Source organism: Falco peregrinus, chromosome 1 (assembly GCF_023634155.1).
Source record: "Falco peregrinus isolate bFalPer1 chromosome 1, bFalPer1.pri, whole genome shotgun sequence".
Taxonomy (NCBI): Eukaryota; Metazoa; Chordata; class Aves; order Falconiformes; family Falconidae; genus Falco; species Falco peregrinus.
The window spans coordinates 93,720,752-93,742,091 of record NC_073721.1 but is presented as its reverse complement, the minus strand read 5'-3'; the positions used below and the strand labels follow the sequence as shown (position 1 = coordinate 93,742,091).

The window sequence follows — 21,340 nt, the reverse complement described above, 5'->3', positions numbered from 1 at the left end:
TAGTCCTGCAGGGAGTAGGGAGTTGAACTTCATGATCAGTATGGGTCCCTTCCAACTTGAGACAGTCTGTGATTCTATGATAGGACAGATAACCTAGAGTTGCTTCAGGTAATGGTCAAGCAGCTTTACGGTAGCTAGTAAATACAAGCTTAGAATCCTTAATTTAGAAAACCACCTACAGGAATAAGCCCTGAACGATCACAGATGGCAAATGCTTCCTAATGTTTACCTTTCAAAGACAGGGGAGGAACTGAAGGGCAACAGTTACCATAAGTTCTAACTCTTAACAAATTAGCACTAACAACTAATGCAGCATGAATCAAGACTTCATGCTCAGATAAAACTGCAGGAGGAAGCATTCCAGTAGACCAGTCCTGTCCTCAGAAAATCTGTGTCTTGGAACTCAGGAGTATTGAGCTCCTCCAGATTTGCATTGACTAAGGTTAATCCAAACTATTATGTAATTTAATGAGATTGTAGGAATACATGTAATCTTCAGTGGAAGACCAGATCACAGGTTAAGGTGCAGGAACTAGGTGTAGTAACTATTGCTTACAGAAGTTTGTTGGTTTTTGATTGTGGGGTTGGTTTTTTTTTCCTTTTCAAAACATAAAACCTGAACAAACCACCAGACTTGAGGTTCTTCCCCAATCCCAACTTTGTGATTTTCCCAGTCATCAAGGTCCAAGTTAAAGTTCTACTTTAGAATTGCTTTAAAACCATTGTAATTCTACTTATGATTAGTAAAGTAGGATTGGTGTGGATAATAGCACAACTTAACTTACTTGCAGGTTTTTCTTCAGTCCAAAGGTATGGTACAGTCTGCTCTGGTGAACTGCTATCCAGCCAGATACAGAATTGCTATATTGAAAGAAAATGCAAAAAACCTGAAATGGAGTTTCAATGGCGTCAAAAATCTGCTGCAAAGTGCAGGTCCTGTTCATGACGCAACAGAGATATTAGATCTCAGCCCTTCAAATCCAGAATTTAATGTACTGCAGAAGTGTTCAGCTACATGCCAGCTTTCAGTAGGAAACTAACAAATCTAAGGGCTGAACTTGGTACAGTCCAAGCTCTACTAGCCTTGGATTTGCAAACAAATCTTTAAAAAATTCTAAGTAGCAGCTAAATATTTAAACAATGAAATGCACAAGTTCACTAAATGGCAAAAATCTTAAGCTCCTATCTTATTCTCTATCTACAGAATAAAAATTTAGACTGAGTATTAGATGAAGCATTTGAGCTTCCATCTAAGAATAAGTCTTGAGAAATAAAACCAGGCTAACACTGTTAAACAGAAATGCTATTCATATTAATGAAATAAAGTATAATGTTAAGCTTAGCTCCAAATATCGTCCAGCATTCAACGTTGGTTTTTTCCAAGGCTTCTAGATATGTGTGGCTTGAGTGGTTCATATATAAATGGTTTGACCCCTGAGCAAGGCTACAATTTGACCAGCACATTTAGTAAGTTCTTGACTTTTCTTTTTTTCCCCTCTATGTTCTGTTCTTGTTTCTTTTGAACAAAAGCCCACATGTAAACCTCAAGTTATGCTTTGTTTATTATGCTTTCTTTACATGTGTCCAAACACTTCACTGATACCCCCTAATTCTGCATTGCCTCCAGTACCCCTGATTCTACAGATCTCTACCATAAAGTCCCAGCCAGAGCTATATGTTATTTTACCTGACGCTGAAGAGTGAGGAAAATTAGATGTAGCAAAGAGAATTCAACTTTTACTAGAAAAACCAGGCAGGGCAACAAAACAGGTACTATTTAAGATACGGACATATTTTGGAACATACAGTTTTTGCAATACTTCGGGCGTGAGAAGGAGCAAAGTATTTAGCAGCTGAGAACTATCCAAGTTTATTCCAAATAGCAATGTCCAAGAGCCCACCATAATGATGTTATGTATGGCTAGGGCTGCTCCTTCTCTACTGCATAGCTATCCCACGCAATGATACAGACAGGCAGTAACAGACTTTCTGCTACCACAGGAAACAAAGCTGACCAAAAAGTCCAACGAAAGAAGCTGCTTCCAAGGCTGAGTGATGAAAAATGTTGGTATTTACAACTCAAAGTTTCATAGCTGGACTACAAATGAAGAAAGAACATTCATTTCCACAACAACTACAACTAGTTAATCTGTAAGGCTTCCCCTCCTCATACTAGGAGACCTTACTGTAAGCATGAAGCTCTTAAAGCAGACACCTAAAAAGCTTAACCGGGCGAGTTTAGCGCAGAAACAAACCCTAGCCAACATTTACCTCATCAGCTTGAACTTTTGAAACAAGGTCCTTAAATGCAGGAAGGCAGCTCAACCTCATCATTGCTTCAGTTTGCTCTACAGTCAAGCCATTGATTTTTGGGAGAGATGCAGTGTTCAGAACAATCTCTTTCCCTCTCAAGAAGTGCTGGAATTCTGCATCATATGTAGGCTCCCTAAAGTTAAAAGGAAAAGACTACTTTAGCTGGTGCCTTCAAGACATCCCTCCCATTTTTAATTAAAGTGAAGCAAGTAAACAGATGTTTACCCAATAGTGCCTTTCAGTTTAATCCTGGCCAACAGCATAGCAAACGTTATATGATCTTGATGCAGCATGCCACGTGCCACTCTGTTGAAAGCCACCTACCAACAAAACAGTGAAGTTAGTAAGCGTAAGAGGTCTTGAACTTTTACCCTTCAAAAATGATTAAAAAATTACATTAAAAAACTGAACCTGAAAGAGATCCTTTGTGATGATTGAGAGACGATGAGTATGGTCTGTAATTCCCTTCAGATTTGGGTTCTCATACAAGACATTGTGATAGATGTCCAAGAAAAACTGGAGAGAGTATTGGTACAGGAAATGTATCTGAAAGACAAAAGAGTTTGTTTTTTCTCTCTAGAGTCCCGCTGTTTGATAGTCAAGGGCTCAGGCCTACCAAACTGCAATATGGCATCTAGGGCTGGAATTAGGCAGCGTCTATTTAGCTTTGAACAGTAAATAAATGAAACTTCTGGTAGGAAGAAAAACTCATCCTACCTGTTTCAGGGACTCCATAGTAAAGTAGATACTGCTGCATGCTGTAGAAAGAGGCAAGTACTGCTGAGAAACAGTCTCCACTTCTTGCATGACAATATCAGTCTCTTCGACTTTTCTGGTGACCTCTGCTGCTTCCTTCTTCAGGTTCTCAAGAGTAGTAATGATGGTGTCATCATCCAGGATACGTCCCTTCACTTCATTAAGCGCCTGTAGTAGGGATTTTTCTAACTGACGCAAGCGCAACTGAAATTCACCTTAATAAAAAGAAAAATTAGGTTACATACTGTATAATGTGTTTGTTTTTAAGAATTATATGACATGTATACTTTGCCATTGGACATCCTGAAAAGGCAAGAATATTAACTGTAAAGATATTTCACTGACTATTTCTACAGCTACAGTAATACCACTGTATTCTTTTAAAACAGGAGGAAGTTACTTTGATTTTGGTAAACATACCCTGAAGCTTGAGGAGGTCTGAGCGTTTCTCGTCAACATCTGGTCTTTCAGCTTTCAGGACTTCATTCAGACACTGGCTCTGTAAGCTGCTGCGAGTTACTGTAAAGTTCACAAATGTAACACGAGAGCAGAGGTCCGGTGGGAATTCAACCTACCACAGGAAACATGAAAAACTCTCTCAGCTCTCTGACACACCACTTCTACAAACAAGACAGCCTTTTGTTTTACTTACTGTTGGATCTCTGGTGGAGAGGAAGATAACGAAGGATGGTGACAAATCAATATCTTGGTCTCCCAGAGTAATGAGAACTCTGCCTCCAGTCCTCCGGACTTCACGATTCAGAACAGGATTCAGAACTGGGTCATAGCTCTCCACATCCTAGAAGCAGAGAGGTGTTAGGAGATTCTGTTGCTTTCAAGTGTCTCAAGCTAAAAAACCTGATCCAGCTGGGGCTTAAAGCTCTGGTAAGAAATCAATTTGCAGTTGGTTTAGAATACGGATCACACTCAGAAGGTATTTCCACTTTAGATTTGTAGTTGAGCTACACAAACACAGAGTTCAGGCCATTACTGTACAAAATCTGAGAAGGGGAGTATTACTAATGGTCATAATTGTGTTAGTTCTAGTGCATAATTAACCCTATTCTAAGCAGCACTAGCAGTTACTGTTCTCATCTGTGAGCTAATCCTTCAGTTTTGCCATTTCTATACTAAGAAACAAAAAGATATATCCATCTCAAGTGAAAGTCAACCATTGCTACAGTTGCCTGTTTCTCTGTATTACTGACACTTCCTACTGCTACTCAGAGTAGATTTAATTCTAGATAACTAGCCATATTAGGTGCTATTACCTATGACTAGAAATAGCTTATGGAAATAAAAAAACCAGACAAGTTGCAAGTTGTTTTGTAGAGTAGAAGTAAAGAAAGACCATTTCAAAATAAAAGCATTAGATCTTGAAATGGTGGACAAAGGAAATACCTTCTTTTGATTGTGTATCTCACTAATCATATTCTTTTCAGGACTAAGACCTCACTCTATTAGTTTACTTGTTAAGTTGTGGTTCAAAAATAAAGTTGTTTGCACCTTACTAACAGAACAACTGCAAACTTTTCTAGTACACAGGGCAGAATTCAAGAATTGTGAAGTTCCTACTTGATCATGCAACTGACCTGGACGAGAAGTGGGTTACCAAATCTCAAGGCACTTTCCAAGTTCTTTCTGAAAGCGTCATCCAAGAAACTAGTACGAGTTATCTTACGGTCTTTATATTCATTCATGATAAACTCTGTAGCTTGCCCAGAGGGATCGATGATCAATGGATACCTAAGTCAGTAATAAAACTCTTTCATTACTTGGCTTTTGACTGCAGACAGCCTCTAAGCAGTTTTATGAACTTAGGTTGCACTGTTAGTCGCAACTATAAAGCTTACACACCGAAGGAATAAGTTGGCCAGGTTCAAAGACTTATTTCAGTTCAGGGTTTTGAAAGGTAAGTCTGCGTTTGGGCAACAAAATAGCTTCAGTTTAAGCCAATTTATCTTAACAGCTAGGCGTGACAAAAATGACAAGCAAAGATGAGTGAGCCTTTACGTTTACACATGGTTGAGAAGCTTTTACAAACATCAGAAGTTCTCACAACAGCAAAACAGTGCTTTGGAAGAGTTACTGTGATTCTTTGACAGGTGCAAAATCCTGCCTGCTGTGAGAATGCTGCTTTAGAATTCTACACCTTAGAATGAATTACCTATTAAACCGCTTGAGCATGATGGCGTTCTCAGTGCACAGGTCGTCTGCAGGTAGAGAACTTGCTTGCCAACGAAGCCGCTCGTCTGCATTGGAAAGGTACTCTGTCCTTGCAATATCTGTACGGAACTGCAAGAAGTACACACATGGTTAGTATTTGACCGGAAGACATTTAGTGTAAATGCAGCTCTACAAGGTATTCTTTTCCAATAGCTCCATTCTTTACTTGACAATCTTACAGCTTTTTTAACTGTTGCAGTAAACTGTTTTACAGTTAACTTAGCACGACTGTATCTTTACCTGGATATTTGCTTGCTGCAAATGGTGAGACCACGTAGTGAACAGATTCTGACGCATCTGCTGATCAAAGTAGCCAGCATAGGCAATAAAAGCTCCTGAAAGTAAGCAATCTCCTGCAATAGTGGACATCTGGTTCTTGAAAGTTTCACTTGTCTTCTCCCATCTTTCCCGTTCAGCAGACAGGCTCTTTAGAAGAGCTGTGCTACGGTTTACCTAGAAATAAGTGGTGTAGACTCTTTAGATGAATTGTTGTAGTATTACAAGTCTCTCAGGACACTTAAATATTGACTCAAGGCCCAAGTTAAACTTAAAAGCTAATTTTGTGTTTCTCCACTTCAGTGTTAGCTTCTTATGCTGTTTTTAACTGTTATCTTGATGAACTCAGAAGTGCTAAGTACTAGCATCATAGCGACATGCTAATGATTAGATCAAGTATATAGGGAAATTCTTCCCCCACTGCCCTCCCACCTTCCAAAAGAAGTCCAGTTAAGACACTACAGTTACACCACATCCGTATCTGTTTCCAAAGGTTTTCTACTTATTTTAAGCCTTATCTTAACCGTCTTGTTAATCAACTAGCAACATGAGTTGGTATTTCTAACTCTAGTCAGGTTTCATTAGCTTAAGAAGCTTCCTGACATCCAGAGACAAAACAGCTCAAACGCACCACAGGGAAGCAACCAAGTCCACACTCACAAGTTTGAGGAATGGTTCAATTTCTGACTGCCAAAAGAACGGAGAATTATTGATATATAAAAGTCTTACTTTTGCTTCTACAGCAGCCAAGTCTGCCTTAATAGCTTGAGCCTCCGAAATCAGTACCGCATATTCTTCTTTGTAACGGGCAATACTGGCTTCAAGATCACGAATCATCTGCTCCACTTCATTGGCTTTCTGTTGGTTGTCTTTGGCATCATCCTCCAGCTTCTGCAGTTCATTGCGTAGAGGTTCCACTCTTTTCAACATATCAGCATAGTTCAGCTGTAAACAGCAAATAGGCCCTTTATACTTTCTGAAGTGACATGTATTAACAAGAACCACAGCATTCAGTTGTATACTACCAACTGCAGCTTATTAAACTTAGGTACTTGTAACCTGTGTAAGAATTAATAGCTACTTAACAAAAGCTTAGGATTGTTTATCAATCCTTAAGGCTCTAGTTTAAACCAAGCACAGACACATAAGTAATTGCTTTTTGCAAGAACCTTTTACTGCTCTGTAGATTTACAGGCAGTCACCTGAAAGGTTGAGACCACATTTAAGTAGTGTACAGCACTGTTCTGCATAAATACTTGACTGGGGGTGTCCGTGTCAGTATCGTGCTAATCTACCTTTATTAGTAAAGAACTGATTATAGCTAAGCAACACAACAATTAGGATGGGGCCTGGCAAGACCGAAGCTAAACAGTCTCTCCCCATTGGGCCATTCATAGCAGGCCCACTTTTAACAAGCCAAGCATTCCTTTAGGAAACTAGTCAAGTATTTAGAAGTCCACCTAGAAGACTCTGACAGAGCTGCCTGTGAGCATACTCCACTAAGGCAAGACAAAACTTAGGCAACCTCTATTAAGAGGATGGCATTTTCCACTTGAGAACTGTATTGTCCTGCAGAATGACACTACATACAGAAAGGATCTGCTGTTGTTTACTGTAAACCTGAAGTTTCTCAGCACAACTGGCCATTAGTTTTCTAGCACAGTACTACAGAGCCCAGAAGCATTCATCTGAAACATCTACCCATTTCTCTGAAGCAAAATATCTTCCAATATTTAGTTGTATAGAGGCAAATTCAGAGCCTTTAGACACTGTATACGCCTTCAGGATCAGTCTTTCCACCTTGGATTTGCTTCCCTGCACTACTGACTTTACCTGTGCAATTGCCCATTTCACCATAGGTCCACAGGCCAGCGATGCTCTGTTTACAATTTCATAGTTGTAACTTGGATTTGACAGGTAATTTTTCTTCATCTTCTCCCGGATAGCATCACTGCAAGGGAAATGTTTTTAGAGATAGCATGAGTACACTGTATGACAGCACACAGGTGTTCAGCATCCCTTTATCTGGCCTGCCTCCCACAGCTGACATGAACATTTACTAGTAGTTTTGCTGACTGGTAGCTGGTATGTTTTAATTAGTTCAAGATGCTGTTTCAGAAATTACAGCTTACAGGTGATAAAAGGCATTTAACAATATTTTAAGATTAGTCACTCACAAACTGCTTAACTCTGTTCAGAAAAATTTGGAGTTGGAAGGGAATTCGGGTGTCTTTAGCTTGACCGTCTGGCTCAGATTAAAAGCCAGCTAGGAAGTCAGCCTGGATAAAGCCATCAGCAAGCTGGTCTGCTGTTGCTACAAAACTACTTTCAATTAGTAATGTGGATTTGGACAGCAACACACTGCTTTGCAACCACACCTTGAAGTTACTCAACAGCAGCTGTTTTGCCCCAGTTTGCATGACACACCTTTGCTTCAGCAGTACATTTCCTGTACCACCTACACATCCACTACATGCAGGAATAATTTAGTCTCAAAGTCAAGTGCTATCAAAGCAATCACACAGAGTAAAGTCCAATTAAGACCATCCATATCTTTGTAAATACTTTAGTCATATAAATAAATTACACTTGCACTTTACCTGATTTCCTCAGCAGAGAAGTTAACAATGGTTGGAATGAAGTTCTCTCTCATGATGATGGAACGTATTTGTTTCCAGTCAGTTGTACTTTCACCTAGTAGTAGGCAGATGGACTCCAGTGCTAGCTTAACTGCTGCAGGTGGATTAGCCATAGAACGGACCTCTACCAGGTGCTGTTTCTTTATTGACTTCACAGCTAGCCATTGCCAGGAAGATGATGAGCGTTGATTGGGAAGAAAACAAACAGTTAGCAAAGCCCATTAAAGTATCCTGGATTTGTGAAAATGCTTCAAGATTCTCAAAAAGAATCTGAGGTTACTAGAGAAGCGGATACCAGTGGGTAACATTCAAACCACTGCTACACAAGACAGGCTTCTCTCTGTGAACACTCAACTTGCCAGCTGGCCACAGGCAACTTCTGCTGCTGCCTAAAGTGATTCACTTAAAGCAGTAATTCCTCTATCCAGTTTAACAAATGGACAGCTTGATTGTATGCTGTCTGTGCAGCGATAAGGCATCAGTGGTCTCTCTGATTATGACTTTTTATGAATACAAGCTGAATAACTAACTAGAGCTGTTCTGCCAGAAACAAAGCCACAAGCCATAAAAGGAGTATCAAGTATCAGGTCAGTACTACAAACAGCACAAAGGCACAACTCAGGGACCAGGTATTTCCTCAGCACTGTTCAGCTCCACGCTATGCATGCCCCTTCGTTAGACAGTACCAGCTTGGACTACAACAGAAGACATTCTCTCATAGACTTCAGTTTTAGATCCAAGCCCACAGTGTGATCTCTTCAGGTGCTAACATACCATTCTGAGCTTCAATGACAGCAGGCTCCACCTTGTCCAGATCTTCTTTTACACTCATCTGCTTGTCTGCAATGACCTCCTGCTGCTTGTGCAGCTGTTCCTGAATCTCCTGGCTCATGACCTAGAAGGAAATTTCAAACAAAATACTGCTTTTCAGAAGCAGGAACTTCTTCCAGTACTTGTTCTGCAGGCTCTGTTGTTTGGGTTTTTTTTTTTGGGGGGGGGGGGGGGGGGGAGGAATTTACTATGCACAGAGATTAACAAAGATTTTTACCTTTTTCTTCTCAGCTTCCTGCTGATCTTTCACCATCTTTTTTAACTTGTCGTTGGCTGCTGCATTCTTCACCTCCAGTTCCTGACTCTTTATTCTTAGGTCACGCCTCAATTCTTCCACCTAAGACAGATTGTAAGATGAGAGAGAGTACTTATATTAGGCATGGAGATCTATTTAACCACTTCAGCCTTATAAAGGGTGAAGTTTTAAAGGTATGTACCTGATCAACGGTTTCTTTGATTTTTCTAAGACCAACATTCAAATGCATTTGCTGTTCCTCCAATTCACTTCGTTTCTCATTGAACAAGTTGGCATAATGATTGATGAAGTCCAAATAGTGGCGAGGTGTGATTGCCATGGTTCTGCCTCCTCGTTTTGCCAGACGAGCATTAGCCTTTAGGGAAGAAGAAGTTGTAGATTATGCATTGTTTTTACATGTACTTGGATGCCAAAGATCATAGTTTTTAGGAAACTGGTGCACGATGCTGTGACCTAGAGATCAATGTAAGTTAAGCAGTGTAATAGCAACATACCTGATGAAGAGTCTGATGAACGAACACACAACTATTAACAATAGCTTCCCTGTGTGACGGTGGTTGTGGTAGCTTATCATACACAACTGGCATGTAATCGGGCACAATATAATTTGGTTTCTCAAGATCCATTTTACTTGTGAACTCTTTGCCCACTTGGTACAATGCCTCAGTTGACCAGTCTCCAAACCAGTTCAAAACACATCTGAAATACAAAGCATTTGTCAATGCTTCCCAAAGATTACTGTTTTAACAGTACTTGTAACACGTGCTTGAATATACAGCGATTACCTGTTGAAGAGCGCAGGAGAGGTAGCTGCCCTGTCCTTCAGGCCCTCAGAAGATGGATTCATAGTGAACACAACATGGAGATTGCGAATAACTTGGCTGGTGAACCATTTGTAGAGTTCCTCATGTGAATCTAACATTAAACCTTCTTTCTGTGCTCCTTCTTTACATTGAGTCATGAGGGTAGCATATTCATCTCCTTCAAATAGACCAGGAACCTAATTCAAAACATAGTTTTGTTGTAGCTTATAATTGTAAAAAGGTGCTTAAAGTATTTACTTAAAATCTTCTTACCTCTCCATTGGCTAGGAGAGTGTTCATTCTCTCCAGGAAACCAGAATCCAACACATTTGACTCATCCATTATAAAAGCTATTTTTTCATTTTTACAGCCAGAACGTCTCAATACTGTCCTAAGGTCTTCATCAAAATCTTCACCTGTATATTTTCTGTGAACCTAGTAAGATTTAACATTTGTTATGAACGTTTCAGTTTAGCTTTAATGGGTTTTTTTAGGGGTTGATATTTAACAAGTGTGAGTTTTGACTAACAGGCTTTTAAAAGGTAAACTAGCACACCAACCTTAATTTGGTAGACACTCAAGCCATTCATCCAGGCAACAAATCTTGAAAGGGTTGTTTTCCCTGCTCCACTGACTCCAATAAGCAGCAAGTGGCCCTGTGGCTGACGGAAGATTCTGGAAAAGAACATAACCAAGTATGTTTGACAAGTGTCAGCAACTTACTGAGGCTCTTCCTTGAACACCTAAACTTTCAAATTGGTACCAAAACTGACACACCTTTCCAGACAGAACCCTGCTAGCTGAAGGCCAGCAGTACATCATCTATGGACAGCAATGGGGTCACACTCCATCCTGACTTACCCTGTATTCAGGCTACTCTGTTTTAGAAAAAAGTCTCTAAATACTATTTATACAAGCAGTAACTGAAGTCTGAACTTACCGGTCAATTCTTAACACATGATCCAAGACTTCATTGAACAGAACAAGTGGTACATCAAGTTCTTCTTCATAAAAGACTTTAAGCCTAGCTTTCACATAGTCTCTTAATTCTTCTTGATCCACTGGAATATAATCCTAGAAGAACCAGCATGGAATTTAAGACTAAGGGAATTTTTCTTAGGGATCAGTTTATGAGTAGATGAAAGCAGAACTATTAGAATACTTAAAGTAGCAATCCTCTACAAAAGCTTAAGAATGCTGTACTCAATTTAACTCACACAGGAAGATGTCCACAGCCTAGAGTTCCACAGATTGCAGCATGGGGTTTAAACACTATCTATTGAACCTACCATAGGATGAGTCAGTGACGCCAGTCACAGCCAAATGACAGACTTACTCCCCCCACCCCCCCCCCCACCCCCGCTGATGTATTTTAAACAGCCTTTTCTAGCCACTTGCCTTTGGACATAAAGATGGGTAGCAGGCTACATGGACTTCTGACTTGACCCTGCAGGATTTCTATGGGTTGCCCAGCAGGATCACTTCAGATTGCAAAAAAGAGTCCACCACAAAATGTAGAATACTAGTATTGTTGAAGGGTCAACGCCTTATCCAAGAGATTCCATAAGCAGTAACTGTCAGCAACTTTCTGGGACTGTTACAGTGTTCTTCAGAAATATTATTTAATACTGCCTTTATGTACTGTGGTAGATCTTGCAATGGCATCCCTGGCGTAACAGCTATTAAGTTTGTGGTAGAGTTCACTTCAGATAATCATAGTGAGAACTTCTTGGAGATCAGTTTAACGAAGTGATGAGCACCAATTATCATGTTAATATAGTTATAAGAGCTGCATCACTCAGTTGCTCCCTTAAGTAGTTTGCTTAATTTTTATTTTTTTTTTTAATTATTTACCTTTGACAGCCAGTTGCTGTATAAGATAGGTCTGCTCATAGCTTTTTCTTTGTCAATATTGGGGAAGTGTTTCAGAGCAACCATATCAATGTTCTCATCAGTCCAGCGTCTCTCCTCATCTTCTACAAGTCTGGATAAAGAAACAAGTCAGTAACTACAACCCTCTGAAATGGGAGGATGTAATCACATCACATGGCAGTGCTATGACTAAAGTATGTTTCTGCTTTGCACAGATACTACTCCCAACAGTATCAAGTTAGAGCGAAGGGAAATATTCTCATTTGTATTCCAGCTATTTAACATAATGCACACTTCAGTTTGGTCTTCTAATGAAAGTTGGCAAGGAGTGGGGAAAATTAATTTTGAACCCTTTCTTTTTTTTAATTTTCTTTTTCCCCTCTCCATCTCACGTTTATTTTACCTGTCTTGGAAGAGACGTAAGGCTTCATGGGCCCAAATCCTGATAAGGCCTTCAACTGGTAAAGTTTCTAGCGGTCTTAATGCTTCAAATATACCTCTCACCCATCGAGTCATTTCACGAGGTGAATAGATGTAGTGTGGCTGGGTGTCTTGAGTGAATCTCTCCTAAAAATTTAAACTTAGTTAGTTACTTAATTCCAAAGTTGCACCGTACTTTTTGCAGGCCTCAGCACTGCAAGATACTACTTTGCTAGCGTCATTCAGTGGCTTTTGCCAGAATGCAAGTTCTTGTATATGTGTCATTTATGTGAAAGTCAAACAATGTCTCTTAAATGATCCAGCATAAAAGGAAGACTTCTAATTAGCTTGGGGTTGTATTTAATAAGTTACCTGAGACATCGTGTAGAACTCTACCATAGCAGCAGTGAGAGGTTCTGCATACGTGCGAAGCGATGGGATCAGCCTTAGCATGGCACGATTGAATGTTCCATATATCTGAGTAAGTGAAGCTGGTCCAGGATAGTCCACATAAACCACAGGAACATGTCGTAAAAATCTGAAAGATTAGCATATTACACAGTACAGAAAGTCAAATTACAGTCTGTATTACTTTCACTGTCTTTTGCCAAAATTAAATAACTGCTTGATTCAAAATTATCGGCAGTAACTGCAGCTGGTTTGATTGCTCCTTAGCGACTTGGACTAAAAAGCATTCTGAAGTACCCACAGCATTTCAGACAGGTTATTCAAGAAGTGTAACAGTGAGTCCCCTGGCTGGCTGTCAGGGTAAGAACCAACTAGCAGTTAGTTCAAAAGCAAGGAACACCATTTCAGCACAGCTGGTGTTAAACAAGTGTATTAAGAACAGGTTACACAGTCAATGCTTCAATTTTGACCCCTATTCTGTTGCTGTACAGGAGTTTAGTAGATACATTACCTATGTGAAAGAGGTTTTCTTCCAGGATCAGTAGGTGGATTACATGCGCCAACAAACTGAATTCTCTCCAGCTTCACCCACGTCTGGTCTGATGTACGATAGAAACCTCCATGTTCCACCATCTGGGGGGGGGGAGGGGGGAAGTATCAGTGGGACACTGTATTTCTCTGAAAATAACTGTTACAATATAGTTGATTACAAAGAAAAACAAACCTGTCTAATGAAGGATATGACTCTCTGTGTGCCATACTTATCCATATCTGGCAAGTTGATTTCATCGCAGAATAGCACCAGCCACTTCCCTAACTGCACAGGAGCCAGCACCACTCCATTAGGTGTACGCCTGTACTCACAGTAGTGATCAAAAGTTTTCAAGAGCAGCTCTGGAGTGGTAGCACTAGAAAAGTTGAGTCCAACCACCTTAAAAAGACAACAGTGAAAAGAAATAGCTTAAATATATTGAGGCTTGAAAAGAGCACACATCAAGAGTCTTGAAAACAGGTAAGTTTGGCTTTCCACAGTGTAAGTACATATACCATCTGTATTTCAGGTTACTGTCTGTATACTGTTTGCTGCCAGCTGCAGGTTCTCCATTTACCATGCAGCAGCGCCTCCTGCCCAACCTTGTACTTAGAACATCACAGCTTCACGTTAAGTGTTACTCCACCTAAATACACTGAAAGATGAGAGCTTAAATATTACCACAGATTTTAAAATACTAAGTAGAGGAATCCTCCTGTATTACTGAAGTGACAAAGGCAAGAAACAGCTTTTAGATTAAGGATCTTGAGACACAAATTTAGATGCTGCTCAATGTAATTTTTTTTTTTTGCTATGTATACACATGACTGACTGAGGTGGAGTATCACTGAATTCTGGCTAGCATATCATTTCCATGCTAAATCAAGACTGCTTTAATCTTTATGGATATTAGAGACTTGTTACTATTCCCTAATTCACACATGCGCACGTGCACACATACACACACACTCTCTTGTGTACCTCCATGTCAGGCAGAGCTCTGAGAGCACTGAAGAGGGTCATGGTCTTTCCAGAACCTGGTGGGCCACACAGTACTAGAGGTTTGTGTTCTGCCAACCAAGTATACAGCAGTGCTTCATGGCGAACCGTATCTAGGGTTGGTACTACAACATCAGGAGCTGCGACTTTGTGTGTTTCAACCTCAATTTGAGGAACCTTGGATTGCCATGGCACCCATTCACCTGTAATGGACACCTAGGAGCGCAAAACCAAGATCAATTCAGAACAGGAATACAGCTCAACCTCAGTTAAATTTTTTTTTTAAACCACAGAATAGTTTGTGGCATCAAATTTGATTTGTTTATTTAAACAGGCAGCTTGTTCACTGAACTGTGAAGCTATAGAATTTAAGATAAGTCTAGCATTTTATTTTCCAGTCTCATCTCCAAAATGTAAAGCAAGCTTCTAAGGACACAAGGGTGCAACTCTTCTAGCATAAGAAAGGTTTACCTCGTAGTCAATTATAGGTATGTTGGGTGCAGTCGGCAGTGGCACAGTGGTGATTCTCCTGATGTATTCTCCCAGCTCTGCTCTCATTTTCAAACGACTGTCTCCAGAAAGAGACCAGAGTATTGCATAGACCAGGTACCTCTGTAAGAAGCAGCGAAAGCAGCTCTTGGTTTTGCGAGTAATGGATCACAACTTAACAATAAATAAAACCCAGCTGGCTGCAGTGACACATCAAACACTGCAGTCACTTAGCAGCATTTTGTATTTACCTGGATGTAACGCTCTAGTTGATCTATCTGCATTGGAAAGTCTGGATGATTGGCATTGTACTGGGCTACGTTGCGGCAAGCTTGATGCAACATGGAGAACAGAGAACCAAGACAGCGCAAGCGGGTGAGATCCATAATATGCTCCAACTTGAAAGCATGTTCAAGTGCTTTAGTTACCAGGCCGTTAGATGTGAAATACGGCTGCATTATTGTTGCAGCATCTCTCTGAATCTGTTGGGGGAGACAAACACTGTTCAAAGCACTTGCTTCTCATTTGATTACCAGGCAGCAGGAAATAAATTTTGTTTAAGGTTTGAAGTGCCTCATATTTTAATATTCTTCTAATCATGGTTATTGGTTATAAAAATGGTTGTAAGGTTCTACAACATAGTTATAAAAGAAAAAAAAATGTAAATAGGTGGTCAGTTTTTCCATGACAGGCTGCCATAGATGTTAAGTACTCCATACTACTTCCGATATGAGCATTCTTACTACATCATTACTACATTACATAATGTAATCTAAGTTATACCTGCAACATTGGGGATGCTGCTTCTTCTCCTTCATCTTCTTTGCCCTTTCGCCTTCGCTGAGCTTCCTCCTCACCTTCATCCAGAGGAATGCTTCTCAGTCTAGCCAGGAAGTTATTGAATATCATGTCTGTACTGAGAACATCCTCACTGAACCAGACCATGCCACACCTTGACACAGTAGCCAAAGTGGCATATTTCAGATCCTGTACCTCAAACATGATGCGCACCTGAAGAGTAGAGATTTAAAATAAAATAGTTTGAAGTAAAATCCCCCCAAACAAAAGCAAAACAAAACAAAAAACTATCCCCCCAAAACCTTTAAAAATAAATTAACTTGTATTTAGCTTCCGAATAGTGAACAGCAGCATTTAACTATCCTAAGGTAAGTTCATCACTATTAACTGTTACCGCAGACTTTTACATAAACCATAAAGTTTGTCTTACAGGGTCAAAGTATAATGTGAAATGTCTGTTTTCGCAAAAGCTCTTAACTCCAGCAAACCCCTACCTGAGATGAGCATTACTCTACTTGTAATGAGAAAGAGGGACAGCACTAGTATGTTTTAAGGTAAAAGCAACAAATTTATAGGACAGCAAGTAAACATGTAAAAGAAGTAACATTACATTTGGTGGAAGGCTGAGACGTTCTCCATTTGGCAGAGTCAGCAGTTTGTTGTCATCCAAAACAGAGTTCAAGTTCTCAACCCATTCAGGGTCTACATCACCATCAAAGATTATCCACTGACGTTTTTGCAGTTCACCTCTCACATTGTCTATGATTCTATTAAAGAAAATATTTATTTCAGTGGAGAACAAAGACTTGGTAAGGCCAAATTATTAATGGCACTAATGTACTGTCTACTTCTCATTTGCACTATTTAAGACTCACTTTCTCAGGACATGCGTAAACAGGCCATCTGTCCATTCTCTGGTGTTTGGATCCAAAGTACCATAAAGGTGATCTTTGCTGATTGCTTTTGGATCTATAATATGAGCAACACCTTCCACACCCTCCAGCCGTTCAAGGGCTTTCAGAAGTACTCTCCAAGCCATACTCTTTCCACTTCCAGAGGGACCAACCATCATCAATCCATGATTTATCTGTGTAATCTGATACAGCTGAAGAACCTGTCACAGAAGAAATGATGTACCAATTAAGTCTTAACTTCAGCAGTCAATTTAAGCTTCTATGTGGTGCTCACTTCAGAGAAAGAAAAGAGAAAAAAGCTTTCTACCCTTTCATAACAAAAAAGGAAGTTTAGTCTTATGCATGAACTTCAATTCCACATTTTCAGTTTTATATTTTACCTTTTCAACCCACATGCCACCAACTTCTTCTCCATCACCATAGGTAAGGTACATTTCCTGACACACTTTCTTAAGCTCCTCTCGCAAGGCTGTCATCTCCCCACGATGATACTGTACTCCAGGGAATACATCAGAAAGGAGACTGAACAGCAATGGAATGTCTTCTGCAACCAGTTTTGGTACCATAGTTTCACACACGCTTTGGATCAGGATCTGCAGAGAAAGTCACGTTTTGGTTAAGCTTTTTTTCCTAAGTTTGCTTTACTGACCGCATCTGACACGGAATACTTCAGTAAATACTGAGAAAGCACAAGACCAGGGTGGTCTTGGTATAAAGAATCATTAGTGGGGTTTCAACTTCGAAACCACACAATGATCTCCTATTGATTTTCAGTTTATACAACTGTAGTTTCTTACGTCTCTTCACCACACTTTGAGTATTAAATGCCGAGGAACTGAGCAGCAAATGAGTGTTATGAATGTACTACTTCATAAGAACAAGTCTTTCACTATGATTCAGGACTCCTAAGACATGCTCAACTTGGTGCTTCTAAGGTACCAAATTCCTACCTTTTGTAACATTACCATTTAGTGGGAAGCCATGCAAGCAAAGTAAACACTGTAGGGTCATTTGCTTTGTTTAGTATACATCCTGTACTTTACCACAGCAGAGTTCACAAACACATTACCTCTTGTTCTGGTAAGTTCTCAGCAATTTCTCCCTCATCAACAACTTCACCACGCTCTTCTTTCTCCCGCTTTATCTTCTGAATCCTCTCCCTCTTCACATTACCTGCACTAACCAGCACACTCTTCAGTGCTCTCAAGCCAAAGTCATAGTGACTTTGGGAGGACAGCTGTTCATCACAAAGCCTAAGAAGCAAAAGAGACAAAACACAATTTGATTCTCTATAGGGACCAACACAACACTCAGTAAATGCCACTATTTACTTGAAATGATTGCTGCACAACATGCTTAGTGAGTTGCACAGAGCATTACAGCTTTGAACAATAAGCTCTATTTTTACTGACTGGAGCCAAACTTGTTACTCACTTGAAGAATGGTACTATCTTATTGGCAAGCACTTCAGCTGTACGGAAACCTTGGGAGTACAACATGACCTGGGCAATCAACTGACGGTCTGGTTTTGTCATTGCCAAGCTACGGAACAATTTCTTCAAATTGTCAGGCAGATTTGATCTGCCTGCATAGCCAGGATTCATGGTGATGAAGATAGCCATGTCAGGGCTCACTTTGACTTGTTTGTTCAGCAGCTCACAAGTAATAGGTGTTGCAGCTGAAAAAGAGAATGCATTTAGTTACAACTGAGCCAGCAATCAATCGCCCTGAGAACAGAAGGCATACTTTCTTCTGTTTTAGTCTCCTACAGCAACGGACAACAGACCCTCTAGTACTGCAACTCACTCATACATATTTCTACTAGCTGAAAGTCACTTCAAGGTTTTACATTTTGATAGAAAATGGCTTCTTCCTTGTATTGTTTGGGAGAAATATAACTGAGCAACAAAACAGCATGAAGGACATTAGAGATGCTGTACAACACTATTAGGAACAAACAGTTACATACTCTTGTCATAGTTGGGGTTGGAATGCTCTCGCAAGGCTTCCTGGATGCACTGAACTTGCTGTGACACAGCAGAGAGCATACGCTCCTCCAGTCTGTTGAACTCATCAAAGCAGCCCCACGCACCTACTTGGCAAAGTCCCACAAAGATGCGTCCCATTGCCTGCACACACAGGGGGAAAATTCACTGAAGCTGCATGATCATTCTTGCCTGTGCATAGGCAAAGACAGCAGAACGGAGCACTTCATACAGTGCATTCAAAGCAGGAAGGAGCTACATTTACATGCAGGTTACCACCTTTATAGTACTGTAAGAGTTATAAAAGGGTTCTAACTGACTTTCAGATGTTCACTGCTTCACAGAATCACAAAATCACAAAAATGATCACAGCTTCCTATTACTACATACTGTACTGCCATGTATTCACAAAACAGTCAAGGTAAGTCCACTGCATGATGTTTTATTTGCTGATACTATTAATACCAAGTGCAGTTCTAGTCCTTCATCACAAGGAGGATACTAGGATCACAAAACATTTCAGAAGAACAAATTGGATGGCCACAGTATGATGAGGCTTCCACCAGAAGGAACAACCTTTAAGGTAGGATTCTGCAAAGGCGACATGAAGAAACGTGATGGAGGCCTAAAAGCCACTGGTTTAGGATAAATAGGAATCAACTGTTCACTGTCTTTTCCACTACAAGAAGTAAGGAGTCGTTAAAAAAGACAAAAGAAGATGCTCCTTCATAAAATGCATAGTAATGCAGCAGAACTCTTTGGTAAAGAATGCTATAGAAGCAAGTGTGCATATGGATTTAAGGGGAAAAATGAGTACCCAGAGGAAGATTCACTGGAACATGAACAGAGTAACCCGTTTCAGCTTGGAATCTCTTGATCCTCACAACTATCAGAGGCAGGAAGGGGACTGGGGGCAAGGAAGGAGTATCATACACCATCTGCAACCTTACTACTCCCTAGCTATTTTCTTACCGGTCACCACTACAGGCTTTGGCCTTAGGGCTGATCAAATGGACTCCTGGTCTGACTGAAATACAGCTGTACAGAAAAAAACCCAAAACAATGGGCAACCTGGCAGAGTCCATTAAGTATCATGATTCCTTGTCCAGGTTTTACATTATTTTTTATATATACACCTGACTTAGGTTTTTATTTTGACATGTTTGCTGTGTTAAGAGTTTACAGAAGCATTTCATCTGGTTCTCAGTTTGAAGATGCCATTAATTTTGAAATATCTGGGTAAGCTTTCTTAGTTTAGAAGAATCTTTCACACGCTGAGGCAAACTCCAGTTCTGTCGCAAAGGATAATTTGTGTTAGTCTCACACTCTCATTTGTTCTCCAGTAAATCAGTACTATCAATGCAAACTGAGCAGTTTAAGTTCCTTTCCTAAGTCAGACAGTCTTAAGCCCCTGCCCTGCACTTCCTTTCCCTCCGTTTGCTGCTATAGAATTACCTGTTCTAAAAAAACAGAACCCCTCCCCCCCCAGTGCTCTTCCACACTTTTGCTTTAGGCATTTTTGGCTACAGAGTGTTTATATGACCTATAGATACTGGCTCAGTTAAGACTTACAGACAGTCATCTTGACCATAAACACTGCTGGTTGTCTCAGAGTTCTGAAGAGATTCCTATTGCTTGTTAGTAAGGACTAAATTTTTTAACTCAAACAGCTTACCTGGAAGTCAAATGTTTCATCGCAGTTGAAAACCAACACAAAGCGACCAAGCTGATGTCCAAGAGCCTTAACAGATTCCGTTTTACCAGTACCAGCAGGACCTATTTTTGAAGTGAGACAGACACGCTTCAGTATTTACCATCTGAGGAGGTACCACTGCCTACTCATGTAACCTGCCAGCATGATGATTCTGATGGTCCCCAACAAGAGGGTTCAGTGAAACCTAAAACTGTCTTAACTTCCCCCAGAAGGCTGTTTTGTTCTTCAGTATCTTAGCTGTAAGTGTTCTGCCTGTTTACATATAAAGCTGTTCTCTCTAATACGTAAGAGTTTATACACTTGTCTCAAGTTTTTACTGTACTACAGTACAAACTTACCAAATGGTGATCCTCCAAGTCTTGCCTCCAGGGCTTGTGTCATTGTCAGGTAACAGCGGTCAGTAAGAGGAGTCTGTACTAGCTTATCTTGAACACCTAGGTACTCAAAACCATAGTTGAATTTGGCATTTGCCATCTGAATGGAGAGCTGTTGCAACACATCTGTCTGTTTTGGGTCAAAGTAGAACCGCATTTGGCTGAGCCACTCAAAGGATTTGGAGTTGTCGATCTTGCTTTTGATCAGTGATCTTGTAACATCTCTCTGGTGCACCAACTCAGTGATCTGGAGAACAAAGTAACTCTTTTGACCCCAGCAATACAAGCCACTGCTAAGCCACTGCTAATAAAACTAGGAATCCTACAGCTTCCCAGATTATCACTGTGAACTGCTACCACTTCAAAATCATGACCTACCAACAGTCTCTGCCTTAAAATCTGTTGCTACAGAAACAAAATGAACAATGTTGACTGCTCTTGTTAAGGACTTCCCTAGCTTTCAGTGAAGCACTCTGGGCCATTTACTCTGTAAATCCATTACACCGCTGAACTAGGTATTTTACTTGCCAGAAACTACGAAGACAAGTACTCCTAACACAGACCAGGTATTTCCCTCTGAAAATCAAGAGAAGTAACCCGGGATGATTTTAAGTCACCCCACCCAATCCTTATCTACAAACAAAAGCATATAATAATTACAATAACGAGCAGCTTAATGAAGTATTTTACATTTGAATGAAGGTCAGTAATGTCTGTATTTGGAAGAGCTAGTCT

The 21,340-nt window shown here is 40.2% G+C and overlaps 1 protein-coding gene across 1 annotated transcript in view; it reads right to left on the bottom strand.

Moving 5' to 3' along the window:
* DYNC1H1 (dynein cytoplasmic 1 heavy chain 1) overlaps positions 1 to 21,340 on the bottom strand; it is a 46,086-nt gene that overhangs the window by 7,888 nt on the left and 16,858 nt on the right. Inside the window, exons 27-64 of the mRNA XM_055795344.1 lie at positions 20,570 to 20,852; positions 20,193 to 20,293; positions 18,502 to 18,661; positions 17,967 to 18,210; positions 17,602 to 17,785; positions 16,913 to 17,125; positions 16,494 to 16,732; positions 16,229 to 16,385; positions 15,604 to 15,831; positions 15,072 to 15,302; positions 14,803 to 14,943; positions 14,314 to 14,547; positions 13,525 to 13,731; positions 13,312 to 13,433; positions 12,765 to 12,930; positions 12,376 to 12,539; positions 11,955 to 12,084; positions 11,041 to 11,174; positions 10,661 to 10,775; positions 10,374 to 10,535; positions 10,083 to 10,297; positions 9,792 to 9,996; positions 9,479 to 9,652; positions 9,259 to 9,378; positions 8,985 to 9,105; positions 8,172 to 8,367; positions 7,405 to 7,522; positions 6,301 to 6,516; positions 5,536 to 5,748; positions 5,237 to 5,364; positions 4,662 to 4,815; positions 3,722 to 3,868; positions 3,490 to 3,640; positions 3,031 to 3,284; positions 2,725 to 2,859; positions 2,539 to 2,633; positions 2,272 to 2,446; positions 786 to 861 (exon numbers count right to left, since the gene is read on the bottom strand). Of these exons, the coding sequence (XP_055651319.1) occupies positions 786 to 861; positions 2,272 to 2,446; positions 2,539 to 2,633; positions 2,725 to 2,859; positions 3,031 to 3,284; positions 3,490 to 3,640; positions 3,722 to 3,868; positions 4,662 to 4,815; positions 5,237 to 5,364; positions 5,536 to 5,748; positions 6,301 to 6,516; positions 7,405 to 7,522; positions 8,172 to 8,367; positions 8,985 to 9,105; positions 9,259 to 9,378; positions 9,479 to 9,652; positions 9,792 to 9,996; positions 10,083 to 10,297; positions 10,374 to 10,535; positions 10,661 to 10,775; positions 11,041 to 11,174; positions 11,955 to 12,084; positions 12,376 to 12,539; positions 12,765 to 12,930; positions 13,312 to 13,433; positions 13,525 to 13,731; positions 14,314 to 14,547; positions 14,803 to 14,943; positions 15,072 to 15,302; positions 15,604 to 15,831; positions 16,229 to 16,385; positions 16,494 to 16,732; positions 16,913 to 17,125; positions 17,602 to 17,785; positions 17,967 to 18,210; positions 18,502 to 18,661; positions 20,193 to 20,293; positions 20,570 to 20,852 (6,508 nt within the window). The remainder of the gene's footprint in view (positions 1 to 785; positions 862 to 2,271; positions 2,447 to 2,538; positions 2,634 to 2,724; positions 2,860 to 3,030; positions 3,285 to 3,489; positions 3,641 to 3,721; positions 3,869 to 4,661; positions 4,816 to 5,236; positions 5,365 to 5,535; positions 5,749 to 6,300; positions 6,517 to 7,404; positions 7,523 to 8,171; positions 8,368 to 8,984; positions 9,106 to 9,258; positions 9,379 to 9,478; positions 9,653 to 9,791; positions 9,997 to 10,082; positions 10,298 to 10,373; positions 10,536 to 10,660; positions 10,776 to 11,040; positions 11,175 to 11,954; positions 12,085 to 12,375; positions 12,540 to 12,764; positions 12,931 to 13,311; positions 13,434 to 13,524; positions 13,732 to 14,313; positions 14,548 to 14,802; positions 14,944 to 15,071; positions 15,303 to 15,603; positions 15,832 to 16,228; positions 16,386 to 16,493; positions 16,733 to 16,912; positions 17,126 to 17,601; positions 17,786 to 17,966; positions 18,211 to 18,501; positions 18,662 to 20,192; positions 20,294 to 20,569; positions 20,853 to 21,340) is intronic.